This window comes from Rattus norvegicus, chromosome 9 (genome assembly GCF_021556685.1).
Source record: "Rattus norvegicus strain SHRSP/BbbUtx chromosome 9, alternate assembly SHRSP_T2T, whole genome shotgun sequence".
In the NCBI taxonomy this organism is placed as follows: Eukaryota; Metazoa; Chordata; class Mammalia; order Rodentia; family Muridae; genus Rattus; species Rattus norvegicus.
Genome location: NC_141542.1, coordinates 35,116,023 through 35,133,493, shown reverse-complemented (window position 1 = coordinate 35,133,493; position 17,471 = coordinate 35,116,023). Strand labels below are relative to the sequence as shown.

At 39.6% G+C, this 17,471-nt stretch overlaps 2 protein-coding genes across 3 annotated transcripts in view; one reads left to right on the top strand and one right to left on the bottom strand.

The window, feature by feature from the left end:
* Nucleotides 1–11,784, top strand: part of Mmut (methylmalonyl-CoA mutase) — a 28,218-nt gene extending 16,434 nt beyond the window's left edge. Inside the window, 5 exon segments of one of the 2 annotated variants that reach the window (NM_001399409.1) lie at nt 1,330–1,445; nt 2,497–2,628; nt 4,664–4,811; nt 5,383–5,550; nt 10,337–11,784. In NM_001399409.1, the coding sequence (NP_001386338.1) occupies nt 1,330–1,445; nt 2,497–2,628; nt 4,664–4,811; nt 5,383–5,550; nt 10,337–10,465 (693 nt within the window). In that variant the 3' untranslated portion in view covers nt 10,466–11,784. 2 annotated transcript variants of the gene reach the window in all.
* LOC148003647 (uncharacterized) overlaps nt 9,830–17,471 on the bottom strand; it is a 47,311-nt gene continuing 39,669 nt past the window's right edge. The window contains exons 3-6 of the mRNA XM_087568145.1: nt 16,445–16,540; nt 14,585–14,738; nt 12,308–12,451; nt 9,830–9,860 (exon numbers count right to left, since the gene is read on the bottom strand). Of these exons, the coding sequence (XP_087424271.1) occupies nt 9,830–9,860; nt 12,308–12,451; nt 14,585–14,738; nt 16,445–16,540 (425 nt within the window). The remainder of the gene's footprint in view (nt 9,861–12,307; nt 12,452–14,584; nt 14,739–16,444; nt 16,541–17,471) is intronic.

Here is a 17,471-nt window from a genome sequence, read left to right as displayed (position 1 = left end):
AAATAATTGGCCAGTCATGACTCACGTAGGTCTCTTAAGACTTTAGTGCTGAAGTCACAACATGAGAACACAGTGTGGCTTAGGATCAGTGTTTGGGTGGGGCTCTCATCATTCTGTTCTACCAGACCATGGTTCATTTGCTTCTGGAGTTTTAAAATTACCTGTGTTTACTGTCACCTTTGTAAGCTGCAGTGTCAAGGGCGTTGTCTGCATTTGCTGTAGTGTACCCTGTATGTTCATCTTGCCGAGCACCATGCTTCTGTTTTATTTTAATTTCATCCTGAAATTATAAGACATAATTATATGAAGGCAGAGCCAGGATATGTTTGATAGAGCCAAGTATGGTGAGGGTGGGAGGGGTGCCTCTGTGGGCCTGTGCCCAGGTATTGCTTCTTCCTGAGATCCCAGCCTTAGGAGAGGTATGGTATAGAGTAGACGTGGGAAAGGGAGTTGAGTAGAGACAGAGAAAGAAAGAGGGAGAGGGAGAAAGAGGAGGCTGGACAGGAATATGTGGAGAGAGAGGGGAAAGGGGAAAAGGAAGAGGGAAGAGAAGGGAGAGGGAAGAGAGAGAGAGAGAGAGAGAGAGAGAGAGAGAGAGAGAGAAGAAAGAAAGGAAGGAAGGAAAAAAGAAAGAAAGAAAGAAAGAAAGAAAGAAAGAAAGAAAGAAAGAAAGAAAGAAAGAAAGGAAGAAAGAAAGAGAAAGAAAGAAACAGTAAGATAGCCAGGAAGGGCCAAATAGTCTCTTTTATAAGAAGCCAGACCTACATGGCTATTGCCAGTTAACTGTTGGGCAGAGTCTAGAAGGAATGCTAACACTTTCTATTATCTTTTTCTTTCTCAGTGTCTTTCTTCTCTGACTCAGTCTATTAGATTTATTTTTAAATAAAAAGAGTTGTAATATGTCTGATACCTAGCATGTTGTCAGTCATCTAAAGGACACTTCTGCTGTAGTTAAAATCTGAAAGCTCTGGTCCGGTCTTCCACTGTTAATTGTGAGGTCTTTGGCATTCCACTGTAAATGGACCACCTATTTTCATCAGGCATTTGCTTCAGAAAAGCCTGAGTAACAGTTAGGAAAGTTACTACTATGCTTGCTTACGATTTGTTGGCTTTGTACTAAATCAGAATTATATTGCAGACTCCTGAATAAATGTGTTCGACAAACATACTTCTTCAGTTGAATATTATCATATTTCATAGATTCCCCTCTTTTAAGGTCAGGATCATGGAACATGATGGTCTATAGAATTATGTGTCCAGGTTTAATCTTTTAGTATCCATTTTATTGTCCCTTCAGATAAAACTTCCTGTTTTTCTTTTCTTTCTAAGATCAAATCCAGCCGGGATCAGGCTTTGGCTGAGCGGTCCCTCAATGCACTTACCCAGTGTGCTGCCAGTGGAGATGGCAATATTCTAGCTCTTGCAGTGGATGCAGCTCGTGCAAGGTGAGCATGGGGGTCTTGGGAGGACTCCAGAAAATAAGAGTTTGGTCAGTCTAATTTTTCAGAGTGTACTCAACAACTAAACCATCGCTTCTGTAAACCCTTTTGAATCCAAAGGAAAGTAATGGAAACTACTAGAAACTTGGTACTAGTTTTTGTCAAGTTGTAGTACATTTACTGTGACAGAGATTAGTAATTGTGTGATTCGACTGTAGCTCAGATTTTTAGGTTGAGATCTGATGTACTCTCAATTATATCATCAAGGTTGTGTGTACAACCTTGTCAAAGTCTTTGAAGGAGAGGGGAAAGAGTTTTTGTCACGTTCTCACTTTCGAGGCATTAATCATGGAGCAACCAGAAGAATAAATAGTCCAATCCTAATTCTTTCTCTGCTGTTGCTAAGTAAGTCTGAAGTTGTAAGAGGAATACAGAGGGAAAGGGGAGGGGGAGGGGGAGGGAAGGGGAAGGGGAAGGGGAAGGGGAAGGGGAAGGGGAAGGGGTAGGGGAAGGGGAAGGGATGGCCAGAGCTTGCCCGTACAAGTGGTGTTTAGTTGCTGGTTTTCTCTTGCTATCTTGGCCTATTTCACACCGCTTTCTTCTGCAATCTGCCTGGTCTTGAGTCCCCTACTATCCCTGGGTGAAGCACACTGAAAGATGTATTGCTCATCCGAAACTGTCAGTGGTTCTTCTGCTCTGCTGGTTGGTATTGATAAATGGGCTTTGTTGAGCTGACTTCAGATACTTATGTACCTGTAACTTTTAGGTCATGTAGTCTTTGTGTTGGTTGACAGATATTATAAAGGGATTACAATGTAGAATTGCACCAAGAATCCCCTTCATCTATGTATTCTTAGGAAAGATGATTTCAGAGTATCTTTAAAACATTCTTGACTTTTACAGCTTATTTTTATTTATTCACAAAATATTCTACTTGTATTGATTATTGAGCTAAAGATGTAGTTACTTATTATAAATATATTAACATAAGTAGCTAAACATGAAGCTATTTATTGTAAATTAATGCTCTTACTGGAACCTCTTTTTAAAATTGTAGATGTACAGTTGGAGAAATCACAGATGCTTTGAAGAAAGTATTTGGTGAGCATAAAGCTAATGATCGTATGGTGAGTGGAGCATATCGGCAGGAGTTTGGAGAAAGCAAAGAGATCACATCTGCCATCAAGAGGTACTGTGTGAGCATTAGTGAGCTTGGCTCTCATTTTCATTTTAGTACAATTCCCTTGAGCCTGCTGATGGCTCAGTATTCCTTTTACTTGTGAAATACACTAGCTAACATTTTTGCTAATCTGTTATTCTTATAAACTCATAATTATTAAATTAAATATGTATATTGTATAGCTGATATATAATAGATGATTAATCTATAATTTGTAAAATCTGTTACATAATTTATTATCCATAACTAATGTTATTCATAACAATCCTGTGCCAGTATGTGAAGCATTGATATTTTGACAAACAGTGGATTGAATACACAGTGGAGATCCCATTGGGTTATAATGGTGATCATCCCTGTCTCCCGCAAGTATTGCACCTAATGATGCTGTAGCCATGGTCACAGTCATGTGTTTACGGTGATGCTGTTGTACTCCTGAGTTCCCTGCCAATTACACAGGAGTATAGCTCTTACCCTCATGGACACTACATAACAATTAGTGATAACAAACAATGCTGTTACTCACTGGCTGTACTTTTCATTTTTTTTAAAGTGTGTTCTTCCTAATGGTAAAAATGGTGTACTGCAAAATAGTATGCAGGTAGTAAGCGGCCCACATGCATTCTGTTTACTGTAGCTCAATTGTACCATTTTTTCCTGAAATTTACTTAATTTTCAACACTTGGAGGAACAGAAAGCTATAGTGCACGCGCATGCGCGCACGCGCGCGCACACACACACACACACACACACACACACACACACACACACCCCCCACAGAGCCTAGATATATAGTAGACTGTACCACTGAGCTTACGTATATTGTATAATGTTTGGACATTGACAAAACCACCTCATGATGTGATTCTCTGAAGATGTCCACCAGGACATTTAATAATTTAATAACTCATGGCTATAATGAGTTACATATAATTATGAAATAGAGTAAATATGGGCTAATGAGAATTAAATTAAATATTTAAGCTAGTATTTATTTGGCAAAATGAATATTATTTTTACCTTGCACCATAGTCGCCATTAGGTGTTTCTTATTTAAACACTCCTTTGTGTAACTAATGCTAATGGTGCTTCAGATCCTCCAGGTAGAGACCTTGCAATCATATGACCATAAACTTTCATGTTTTCATAACTTTCTTCACATGGTTCACTTGCTTGAAGAGTTAAAACTTAGTTTTCGCATTTGAAAAGTAAACACCTATAAACACCTGTCTGCTTCCTGTGCCAAGAGTCAAGTCGGTTTTCATTGAGCTGACAGAGAGGACTAGTGCGACTGTCTGGCATGAAGCTGCAGCGTGGTTTGTTTCTTGGATGTAACACTGGCTTCTGAGCGATTGGTGTTTTCATCTCTAAACATTCTTCTAGAAACTGCATTAGCATTTATGCACTGTGTAAATGTTAGATCGCCAAGGTAAAAGCCATCAAAAGGAATTTAAAAAAAACAACAAAAATTGATAAGAGATTTGTAGTGGTTGGTATAATTTGTCATTTTACACACACACACGCACGCAAACACACACATATACATTCTGATTATGTGTTATCACAATGGGCTGCATTAAATGTTATACTGGCTTCCCAGAATGCGTGTGGTAGTGTCCTTTTCCTTTCCACTTTATGGAACAGTTTGAGGACCATTTCTTTGAAGGCTCGGTAGAATTTGGCAGCGAACTATGGTCCAAACCGTTTCTTTTCGGGAGACTATTTCTGCTTTGAGTCCATCGCCTGCTGTGTATCAATCAGGTTTGACCTTTTGATTTAATTTTGGGAGCCTAGATGTTTTAGGGATTTATTGTTCTTGAGGCTGTGGGCTCACAGGCTGTGCAGTCTTTCAAATGTGGCTGTTAACAGGAGACAGCCATATTCAAGGTTTGAATGGCATTCTTTCTGTTAAACAGAGTCACTACTAAGATGTACAGCAGTGGGTGTCCTTGAAAGACTTATGTGGATATTTATGTGCATTTTAGGTCTTATATTTGGACAGCTAATAATTGAACTGTATTATTGCCTTTTAAAATGTTCCTAGAGTTAATAAATTCATGGAACGTGAAGGTCGCAGACCTCGTCTTCTTGTGGCAAAAATGGGACAAGATGGCCATGACAGAGGAGCCAAGGTCATTGCTACAGGCTTTGCTGATCTTGGTTTTGATGTGGACATAGGCCCTCTTTTTCAGGTATGCGGCACATTTAGAAAAATAAAAGATAATAGCCACGATGATGTTTTTAAAGTTGTTTTTTTAAAAACCCAACAAATTCTGCATTTTCTAATGTATATTTTCCATTTAATTTATGATAAAAATAGAGCCAAATTCATGATAGCTCAAATTTTTATAAAACGACATATAAATTCAGAATAAAGTTTTTTTTGTTAAATTATTTTCTTTATTTACATTCCAAGTGTTGCCCCAGAATGAAATTTTTATCAGGCTTCAGAAGGTGAAGAGTACTTTAAGAGGCTTTATTAGTGTATTCTTTGAGATTGGTATTTTATAGTCCATGAAGATTACCTTGAATATTCCTGGGGGAAGTTGTTTGTTCTAACTTATACTTTATTTGTAAATTCCAGTGCCAGAGGCGAATGCAGGCCTGGTGTTCATTGTATCGGTAGTGTCAATGTTACTCAAAATCCTAAGATGAGGAAGTACGATAGTCAGTCAGAATCCCCGGATGTTGATAGAAGTGGCACAGTGCTTTGCTTCACCGTTCCATTGTAATAACCAGATCGATCTCTGCTTCTGTGCTCAGACTCCCCGTGAAGTGGCGCAGCAAGCCGTGGATGCAGATGTCCATGCTGTGGGTGTCAGCACACTCGCTGCTGGTCATAAAACCCTCGTTCCTGAGCTCATCAAAGAACTTAGTGCCCTGGGACGGCCAGATATCCTTGTCATGTGTGGGGGTGTGATCCCACCACAGGTATTCTCTTTTCTGTACTCTTCTGCATGTGCATACATGTACATGTGCCCGCACGTACATACGCACACATGAGGTTTGGCTTACAGTTGTTGGGTGAGGGGTTACTTACAGAATCAGGGATGACTCAAAGGCAGCTCCACCACAAAAGCCCGGTCTGCGGTTCTTGGGTAGCTCAGGAGCTCAGAACAATCCCCGCCTCACAGCTCTGGTGGCCAGTCTCTTCCGGCAGCTGCTCATTGCTTCCGCAACCTTGCAGTGGGATCCTTGGGAATCTTGCAGGTTTCAGCCATTCCAGACTTGTGGATTTTGTTTTCTTTTGAGTCATAGGAACCTCTCTGCCTCTTCCCTTAAGGAAGCTTTCAGTAATTCAGAGGCAATTGCTATGTAAAACAACACACACACTCCACACACCATGATGTGTATGTACCAGACTGAGATTATAGATAACATGGATCTAACACACACACAAGCATATGTACACACAGATACAACGACACACATAGACAGAGAGAGAGAGGGAAAGGGAGAGGGAGCGATGCAGTCAGAGTCAGAAGGCAGGCAGACAGACAGATAACATAGACATGTTTCTAAGGATGAATTTGCTTTAGCTGTAGAGGCAAATTGTATCCTAGATCTTACTTGGTAAACTTTGCAGACAGTGCACACTATTGTTTTCTATTAACATTATATTTTAATTCATTATATAACATTTAATTTAATTAATTTAACTCTTTACAAAAATTCTATGAGAAACTCTTAGGAACTTATGATAGTTATCTATCATCTTCATATTCAATGAGCAGTGGCAGAAGGATTCAGATAAGAGCAATAGGTTTCACAATAGAGAGAGAAAAATGCTGTAAATATAGTCTGTCCCCCAACCCTCAATAGTGGTATAGTGGCTTCAGAATGGGTTTGTTAGGTAGCTGCATCGGTTAAAACATCACTCATCCATTTCTTCCATAACCCACCCTCGATTGTTGCCCCACCTCAGAGTTATATCATTTGCATAGCTTTACAGAATTCCTTTACTAGTGAAGCCACTTTGATTGACATGAGTGAAAAATACCCTATTGCTTGCCCACGGAACCAGCTTGTCCTGGATACTACAGGCTACAGGAGAAGGAAGTAGATATTTTAACAAAAATACGAGATCTCTTTGGAAAGGAGAAATAGATGTGAAGTAGCAAACAATGGTATTAGTTGATTATTTATGAGCTGAAAGAACACCGTCCTGTGTTATACTACTGATGGTTTAGAAAAATTAAGATGCAAAAGGGGCTGTCCCCAACCAGGCTTCCACTGGTAACCACTTTTTCTTTTTAATTAGGGTTAGGAGAAAAAATGGATGTGAGTGTGTATGAGGCTTTCAGAAGCAAATGTTTGTAGGCACTGCAAAGACCTCACCTCAGCATCCATTATTAAATAGAGTTTTGCATCTAGATGTACAAACTTTATTCAGAAAAAAGAATATCAAGTTTATACAGTTTTAGGAAATGAGAAAATCCATCTGTATGAGACTGAGCAATTGGTGATGATGCAGTGAGTGGCTTCCACACTTCTGTCTTCCTATATCGAAAGCTTTTAATGTGATCTAGTCAACACGGAAACACCTTAGTCAATATGTTTCTATTTTCATAAGTGTACTTTATGCTTTGGAAAAGAAAGAAACTATTTGTATGGTTTTTATTTCTTTAGATGCAGGTATGAGTACATTAGCCAGATTCTGACAAATGCCTGTGCTCCAGCAGTCCTGTGATGTCAGCCGCAGGCACACCTGTGATGTCTGTCAGTCACAGCACACCTGTGATGTCAGCCGCAGGCACACCTGTGATGTCTGTCAGTCACAGCACACCTGTGATGTCAGCCGCAGGCACACCTGTGATGTCTGTCAGTCACAGCACACCTGTGATGTCTGTCAGTCACAGCACACCTGTGATGTCAGCCGCAGGCACACCTGTGATGTCAGCCGCAGGCACACCTGTGATGTCACAGCACATGCCACCACACTTTGCATGTGGGCTGTTATTCATTAGGATTGCCTATCTGTGGGATAATGAATGTATCTTGTGGTGATGGAAATTCTAACACATAAGCTCTATGGTATAGTATTAAAAGGTAGGAGTTAAACTAATTAAGCCCTAGGAAATAGTTGGATTGATATAAGAGTTGAGAAAAAAATCAAATATGCCATTGCTGGTATTTTCAAGAAATATATTTAAATTTACATTAAGTTTCTTGGTAGAGTCACTGAGGCCATCTTTAACTGTTTTCTGTAATTTACAGTCTGAACACGGCTGCTTCCTATGGTACACTTCTGTGTAGCATGGGTAGCCTTTACTAGGGAATGAGAAGGATCAGACCCCATATACTACTCACTATGAGTTATGTAGCAGGTACCTAAGATAGCCAAGTTTCAAAGTGAAAAAATTATTCCCACTCAGTTTTAGAGAGTTCAGTCCATTGTTTATTTTCCTGCTGCTTTTGGAAGTCTACATTATAAGAAGGAGAGCACAGAGAACGAAAAGTATTGCCTCAGGCTCCAGCATGAAAGATAAAGAAGAATTCTTAGGCTTGTGACCCAAGACCCCTGGTAGATCCCACCTGTTTGGATTCAGCACCTTGTAAACAAGCACAGGACTGGGCCCAAGCTTTTGACGTGCAGGCCTTTGGGGAACTCTGATCAAACGCTAGTTCAGGGAGTATGAGAAGTGCTCCTGGTGCTTAGCTTAGGACTCTTTAGTTACTGAATTAGAAAGTATTAACACCAAGTGCTGAACCCAGCAGATGTAGCCTTTCCTGATATAGTGTTTACAGTTTCTGTAGTGTGATGAAACATGCTCCATCATCACTACTTTGTGACTCAGCCAGGATCCTCATCTCTTGGCATCATTGTCCTCAAGTGCTTAAGCTGACTGAGTGACTGCATGGACTTTTAGTTACATTTTAAAGCATGATTTTCCTGGCCTGGTGTGTGGAAGACATTGGGAAGTACCTTTTTATTTGGAAATAGTTTTAAGTTAATAACTAAGGTACAAAAATAAAAATGGCATAAACACTATTTGTGTGCCCTCTGCCTACATTCAGGTATTCCTAATTTTACTACCCACTAAAGGTACATTTAAGGGACCTACTAAAGCCTATGTAAGACTTTGTAGGTCAGCCCTTCTTTTGGGTATCAAAATTTCAGAGTACTCCACAGCCCTGCCGTTTGAATACCCCATTCCCAGTTCATATCTCAGATGTTAGGATAGCACCATGGAGCACCACTTTCTTAGGAAACAGTAATGTGTTAGCCTGTTCTTAACTTGGAGATGATTGCTACCAAATGCTTCAGTCATTCTTACAAGCTCTTAACACATAGCACTTGCTGTCTCGGTCAGTGATGTGTTTTCAGTACTTAGCGGTCCAGTGCTGGGGATACAAAGATGATTGGACATTATCTCTACTCTCAGAAATTCAGGCAAGAAGGACACAGGTTTAGGAGTATATGTTAAATGCTGTTGCATAATTCTTAGCATTGGAGGAGCAGTACAAAGGTAGGAAGGGGTCCTTGGTGGATAATTCATGTGATTGGTAATTTATTGCCTAATTTTGATCATTTGAAAACTGGGAAAAGATCTGTGTTGCAACAGTTAAATATAGGCCAGACTATCTGTCCTGTATGGGGTCAAACCTCAAGGCACATACTAGATTCAGTGTTAGTGCTGAACATGTTCTGATGCTAACACAGCCTAAAGCTTGTTGGAGAACTCAAGCCCCAGGAATCCTTACACACTGTCACTAAAATAAGCTAATGACTGCAGTAGCAGAACAGAAAAACAACAACAACAAAAACAAAAACAAAAACAAAACAAAACAAAACAAAACAAAAAGACAAAGAAAACAAAAACCTAGTCTTCATTAGCAGAAGTGATTTACCATGAGGCCAGCATTCACTAGGGAGAGGTATATTTCTAGGAGGAAGTAAATTGACTTTTAAAGTCAATGACATACCATTATAGTAAGTTTAACACATAGAACAATAAGCAGTGAAGATTTAGAGAAAAAATAGGTTTTAAAGCATGGTTCCCTCCTTGTTTAGGCTACATAGCTTCACAAATAACACTGGGCAGATTTCTGGTTTAAACTTGGGGTGTGTGTTGGAGGTTGGTCTGGTACTGCTATGTATTCCGTGCTAAATCCTGGCCCCCAAGACCTGGTTGCCTCTGACAAGGAGATCCTCACATACATGAAGTGATGCAGTATAAACCCTGCTCCCCAGTTTAAAGTTAATTGGTTAATAAAAGGCTAGAGCCTGCGATTGGGCACTAGGAAGAGAAAGGTGGGATTGAGGATTGAGTGAGGGGATTTCAGGAGAGACCAAAGAGAAGGAAAAAGGACAGGAAGGGAAGAGAAGGCCACCATGAGAGGAGATGGACCATGAGCACATGGCCAGGAGAAACAGCAAGTAACAAGGGACATATGGCTGAGATGTGTGTTGGAATAGCTCTCTCACCTGCCCAATCTAGGCCTACATCTTATAAATAAAATACTAGGCCTGTGTGTTTTTTATATGGACTGGCTAGAACATATAATTCCTTTTATAGTCTGATCTCAGTGCTGCTGGTTTTTAGCTGCTTCAGTGAAGGAAGCTCCACAAACAGGGTTCCAGCTGAGAAAGCTTTGGGTGCGCGGACACACACACATATACACGTACACGCTCATACATACATGCACATATGTATAAAATATTTCTTTGCATTTGAAATAATGTTTATTTTAATCAAGCAAATTTGTTCAACAGGATTATGAATTTTTATATGAAGTTGGTGTTTCCAACGTATTTGGTCCTGGAACCCGGATTCCCAAGGCTGCCGTTCAAGTGCTTGATGATATTGAGAAATCTTTGGCAGAGAAGCAGCAATCTGTATAACATCTGGACCTTTAGTTATGACCAAAGAAAGTAGTAGTCAGACTATGTCTACAGGTAATCCCAACATCTGTTAGTATGCTTGCTTTAGAAACCGTATATTAAAGGACTCTGATTATAAATGTGCAATCATGCCAACACACGTGTTTAAAGAATCTGAGTTATAAAAAAATCTCTGAAAATCATCTAAACCAAATATTTTTCAAGTACATTATTTTAGAAATTAAAATGGTATACTGCTTTGAAATAGCTAATAATACAATTCTTATAAATAATTAAACTTTTGTTTTGTCCTTTGAGATGGGGTCTCACTATGTAGCTCTGGCTGTCTTGGAGCTCACTCTCGCCAGTCTGGCCTCAAACTCACAGAGACCCACCTGCCTCTGCATCCCTAGTACAGGGTTAAAAGGTATGTGCCACATGCCCAGCCAATAATTAAACTTTACATTTAAAATTTTGGCTGATTCTTTCTTCAATTTAAGTGTTGATTTGAGTACTAGAAACTCAAGTTTCTGTGTTAATATATTAATAAAATAATAACATTTATCTTATAAGAGATAGTGGATGGTATTTATGGATGGCAATAGACTGGGGTTATGATCCTCAGCCAGATCTACTATTGCTTCAATAAAAGTAGTATTTATCATCTCCTGTACAATGGAGTAGAGGGCATGGCAGTTATGCCTTCCAGGATTGCTTCAACTCCTTCTCAGCATGGGAGTGATATTGCCAATGTCAGAGCTGACCCCAAATTCTGGAAAAGATGTTTGTGAACACTTCCCTAAATGAAGTGCTGATGGACATAGGAATTTGCTATAATGGCAATCTAAGTCTATTACACAAAATAAATGAATTTTCAGATCTAGAAACATGCTTATCTGTATAGATTTTTTTTATGAAAGATGTTACAAAAATAAAGATGGTCTGAAGAACCCTTGTAGTGTGATGTTAAGAAATGTACTCATTGAAGGAAGAGAATCACTCTGTGTTAACATAAGGTATTCAATGAAGGTAAGCTGAGCAAAAGGATTCTTTGGTAATTTTCTACATTGTAGATCAGATAATAGTGTGGAGGAAAAATCATATATTGTTGTAGAATTAATACACTGTACTATAATATTGTTTTCAGAACATGATTCTTGGGGAGGGTATCATGATTATTGTTTCCATTTTAAAGAAAAGCAGTTTGACTTCTAGGTCAGCAATGTATTCACTTTGTCATGTACTCACTTATGTACTGTGTATAAAGAAATACATATTCAATAAATGTGATGTTCCTATCATGTGTCATCCAGCACTATGTGCTGGTGACATGGCATATACTGTGTTTTATATATCTACAATTTCTGTTTGATTACCACTTAGAAAAGAATAGTCGTCAAAAGCTACTAGATATTATGTTTATCAAGTGTTTTTTACCTGAACTCCAGGTAATAGTCAATAATCTTACCATTTGAGAATGTGTTTCCCAAAGTCCCAAGAAGCATGACGCTTAGGTGATAAACTTGGTCTTACTGTAGGTTAAGTGTATATCATTATATGTAGGAAACACCAACATTTAGATGTACTATTTGTTTCAGAAAATTCCAAAGGAAATACAATTCTGTCACTTTTTCTGCTTTTAGATCAAAACATCTGGGTTAACTAATAAGCACTTTTGGAATTAGACAGTGACCAAGTATGAAAAGCAAGCGAATGTTCCATAGTCACCACAGATTACACAAGAGGAAAAGATTAGGAAGGCATTTGCTATCCTTACGCCTTCCTGATGGGAACTGGAATCAAAATAGAAAATTTAGTGAAAATTATAAAGCACATTCAAAACATAATGCCAAGAGGATTTACCTTCCTAAGATCCCCGAGTCACAGGTCCTCTCACCAGCTGCTGAAGTGTTCAAAGACACATCTCTCATCACAGGTTGGTTTGTGAATTGTTGTGGTGTGGGCAAAGGTGATGAAGACATATGCCATGTGGCATAGAACACGAATCTTTAAGTGTTTACAGACAAAAGGTAAACAGATCAGTGAGAAACAGCCGACCCTTGCACACACGGCATGGAACTGCAGAGAGAAGAAAACCTCCGTAAGTCAGGGTTTAGCAAGAAGAATCAGTGGGGGAGCGATGTGCCTTATGATTTAATACGAGGAACTGACTTATTAACACAACTGAACCTACAAAAGACCACAACGAGGCAGCTGCCTCAGCCACAGACATGCTCTCTGCCAGGGGGCAGTGAGGAAAGGAAGCAGTGCGTTTACAGAGAACAACCGCAGATGCAGCCTCCCTGTGGTGTCTGTGGAGAAAAGGTTTTCAGCCGCTCTGAGTGGGTCAGATGACTCACTCAGGATAACCACTCATTTGATTAAAGCCTGAATAAGAACTTTAGTTATAAAATCCTTCTCAGTATCATCTAAGGATTCAGAAATGATTGACTTTATGTATGTGCATGCATGTCTGTGCACGTGTCTGTGTGTGTGTGCGTGTGCGTGCACGCGTGCGTGTGTACCTGTGTCTGTGTGTCTGCGAGTGTGCCACAGAACTGACTATTTTTATGTTTCTACCATAAAGTGACTAACCCTGGAGGCTACCTAACTGGACATACACAGTATTAGCAGTTAGAGGATGCTTTCATGTTCCTGTATGGAGAAAGGCACAGGAACCAGAGACTCACACATGTCTGTTTTCTATCCAACATGGCAGCCCACATGTAGAAACAACAGATATATGTATTTGGTGGTATAAAAATTGAAGGAAAATGACACTGAAACTGATTAAAATTGGTTCCCTCCAAGGTATTTGGAAATGCCCTTTCTTACAACTAGTCAATAAAAAGTACTCCTGTTCTCAGTGGTCCTTTATGAACCTCTCACTACTGGGGTTTTGTAAGAAAGTGATGTTAGAATCCAGCCATGTCTCAGCCCTCCTTCCACAGATACTCTATATATCGAGATCCCCTGTTGAGGCATTACAGGCAACCATGCCTGGATTTCTCACTAGGGAAGCTCCTTCACAACTCCTGCTCCCTATCATCTTTCTGCCTAGGAACCAGAGAGCCTGGCTGCAAACTCTTGCTGTGAAACCTCCCATCAACAGAGAGCTGTAAGAACAGGCCTCCACTTCTACCCACAATAGTGTCTGTCCTGAACTCTCCTCAAAGCCCTCAACATATTTTGCCTCTGTCTTGTCCGTAGCATTAATAGTTTTTCTAATAAACTGTTGGTTCCTCATAGTCCTTCTAGATATTTTCTGGAAAACTGCCTCATTTAAAACCTAATAAGTTTGGATAGGGATAACGTCTTTCATGACACAGAATATGCACAATGTTGCCTTTCCTTCTCAAGACTGAGTTAAAGAATGTATAAGTAGCTGGATTTCAATTTATTCTTTTTTTACTTTTAAATTTTTTTAGGAAGAGGCAAGAATAGCTTTTTACATATTAATGGGGCTTCAGTATGATGTTTTGTTAAATGCACAATTGTTTCATGATTCTAACAATGTAATTAGCATATTCATCACCTTGAAGTTACTTAATTCCTTTATGACAAAGTCATAAAAATTCACTTTTAAAGGTAGTTTTAAAAGGTTAATTTTATAGAAATTGAGAGAAGAGCAGGTTTGCCAAGGCTGAGGAGAGTCGGGATAAAGGATAGAAGTTGTTTAAACAACAATGCTACCAATGAGTTGTGGGCTTTATGGCTTCATTGTTGAATGGTTTCTGAGGATTTGACTATAAAGCCTTTTTTTATTTATTTTTTAAGTATGGAATAGAGTTTATTTAGGGAAAGGGGAGGGGAATCAAGGGGGTAGTAGAAACAAGAGAAAGGCAGAGAGAGAGTAGAGGAATAGAGGCTGGCAGTGAACACATGGAGAGAGACGGGAGAGGGGAATGGAGAGAGAAGGGACAGAGGGAAGAGGGGAAGAGAGCAAGAGCCATAAAGCCTTTTTGAATGCTGTCTGTGGGAAGATCAAACTATTCCTAGTCCCATGCAAATATTCCCTTCGCTAGTTTTTCCTTGACGTGAATGCTACAACTTCCGTGGGCAGAGAGGTCTTCCTTGGCATTTTTCTCTTTGATAAGTGACTCTTTGATACTCTTCCCTGCAAGTCCTAGTCACCTTTACCTTCTGATCTCTGACCTCTGCTCCTTGGCTCTATAACACGGACACACTCTGCATATGTTTAATTTCCTATACAGTGTGAGTACAAGACGGCCTCCAAGCAGTAGAGTAGACCTAAACAAAGTGATAACGGCCATGGCAATGGCAAAAGTAAACACTACACAAACAAGACGGGATGCTTACTTTATAACATTTACAAAACTTAACTCAAACTGACCCAAATATAAAAATAAGAGCGAACAAGGGATGACTGAACTTGGCTGTAGGCTGTTGGATGTGATATCAAAAGCACAGGCAACATAAAAAACATGGAAAATTTTACATAAAAATTGAAAATTTGTGCCTCAAAGTACAGTACACAAGAAATGAATAGTCGCATAATGGAAGAATGTTTACTGTAGTGTGCTTTTATAATACCTGATCTCCAGAATATATGTAAATCTCCAGCAAAAGAATGACCATCCAATTTAAAAGTAGGCAAAGGGGATGGTTAAGGTTAAGGTTACCTGCTGCTCTAGCAGCTGGATTCTGTTCCAGTACCCACATGGCAGCACACAATGGTAACTACAGTTCCAGTGGGTCAGATGCTCTCTTCTGGCTTCTGCAGCACCAAGCGTGCACATGGTACGTACATACATAGATTAAAAATAAATCTGAAATAATGAAAATAAAAAGTGGACAAAATTTGAGAGGGATTGAATCTGGGAGGGATTCGGAGGAATAGAGGGAGGCAAGTATCACAAAATACATTGTATGCATACATGAAATTCTCAAGGAATTAAAGATGGTTTTAAAAAGAGTTCGCTAAGGACTTAAGTAGATTTCTCTTAAATTCTGTAGATGTCCAAAAGCACCCATAAAGATAATCACTCTCAATATGCCTTAGTTTTTAAGTGAATGCGAATAGACACCAAGCATTATTTCATCCCTCCTATAAGAATGTCTCTTTCATGGTTAAAACCAAGGGAATGAACAAATGGCTAGGATAGGGGGAATTTGGCACCCTGTGCATTTCCTGAAGGAATTTACTGGGGTTCATTTGTTGTGGAGAACAATCTAGGTCCTGCACAAAACTAAGCATGATTACCATATTGTCTAACAGTTGCAATTCTAGTTGTATACGTCTTGCTTTTTAATGTTCTCAAAAGGTGAATGCAAGGGTTCAAACACATAACTTGTATAGCAATTGTCATGGCCTGTGTCTCCTCAGCCTATAGCCTATATTTTGAATATTGACATTGTGATGGAATTTAGGGATTAGATAAGGGAATCACTGTCCATTCTCCATGCTGGAATATATGTCTTGATAAGAACAGACCATAGGCTCTTGCTCCTTGCTCTTGCCCTCTTCCCCTTTGCCCCTTCTATCCCTGTTCCCCTTCCCCACTTCTCTCCATGTGCTCATGGCTGACCTCTATACATCTCTTCTACTCTTCTTCTATCATTAAACCTTTCTACATGGAAAAATAAGAGACTGTAGATCCTGATCCTTGTCAACACACCTTTAAGGAGGCAGGCACTGGCTTTAATACATCCCTCAATGGAGGCTCACATGTTGATCTCTCACTACTTCTAAAACTGAAATTTTCTATTGGGCTTACAGGACATTATTTTGTTTTAGCAATCTGACAGGTTGACACTGGCTTCATAGTCATAAAAGTCAAAAGGCAGAAACAATCCAAGTTTCTGCCTACTGAAAAATGTGGCATATATTTACGATGAATTGTTTGACCTAAGCTAGAAAAGCAATAGTAGTGCATGCTGCAAAGTTGAACTAAAAGGCATTGTGCAAAGGGAAATGAGTGAGTCACAAAGGGCAGATACTGTATGCTTCTACCTATATGAGATTCCTAGAGGACTTACCTGCACAGAGATGGAGATGGTTGTGGAGAAGGTTGGTGATTACCAGAACCTGGGCAGAGTGGAGCAGGGAATAAGACTGTCCCTGTAGAGTTTCAACTAAAGAGAATGGAAACATTCCCGGAGGTGTAAGGTGGTGTTGATTACACAATAAAATGACCACATAAAAAGCTATGTAGCTGTATATATAAACTTAATTGATAGAATCAATGAAGTGCATTTCACATTTTACCATATTTATGCATTAAGGACAATACCTGGCATATGGTACAGTCTTTAGTCTAAGTATGGGTGGTTCTTTTAAACTGTTTATTTTTATGTGCATGTGGGTTTTGATTATATTTAGGTTGGTACACCACTTGTGTACCCGGTGCCTGCAGAGGTCAGAAGAGGCTGTCAGATCCCCTGGTACTGGGGTTACAAATGCTGCCACGTAGGTGTTAGGAACCAACTGCAGGTTCTCTGGAAGAGCAGCTGGTGCTCTTAACTGTTGAGCTCTCTATCCAGCCTCTATTGTACTGATCTTATTGTATCTCCCATTGCTGCTGTTCTGAATAAATAAACGGAAAGGTCTGAATCACAGAAGAAAGGCAGGGCTAGATCATTTAGAAGGGTTACAATTAGAGGATCTGAAATTTTTATTGGATATTTTATGTATTTATACTTCAAATGTTATCCCCTTACTCGGTTCCCCCCCTCCAGATCTTTCCTCCCCCTGCTTCTATGAGGATGCTCCCCCTCCCACTCATCCACTGCTACCTCACTGCCCCGGCATTCCCCTACACTGGAGAAAGGAGCCTTCATAGCACCAAGGGCTTCTCCTCTGAATTTTTATTCTAGAGCTTGCAAATAGCCGCATACAATTTTAACTCGGTAAATATTAAGAAGGCTCATGTTGCATAGCACAGCAGCAGTGCATAGGCTGCTTTTTATGGACACAGGAGTGAAGATAAGAGTTGAGAGTTTATAGGGATGTTACAGACATTCTAAGCCTGTAAGCTTATCTACTTAGGTACAGCTTGGAGATGGC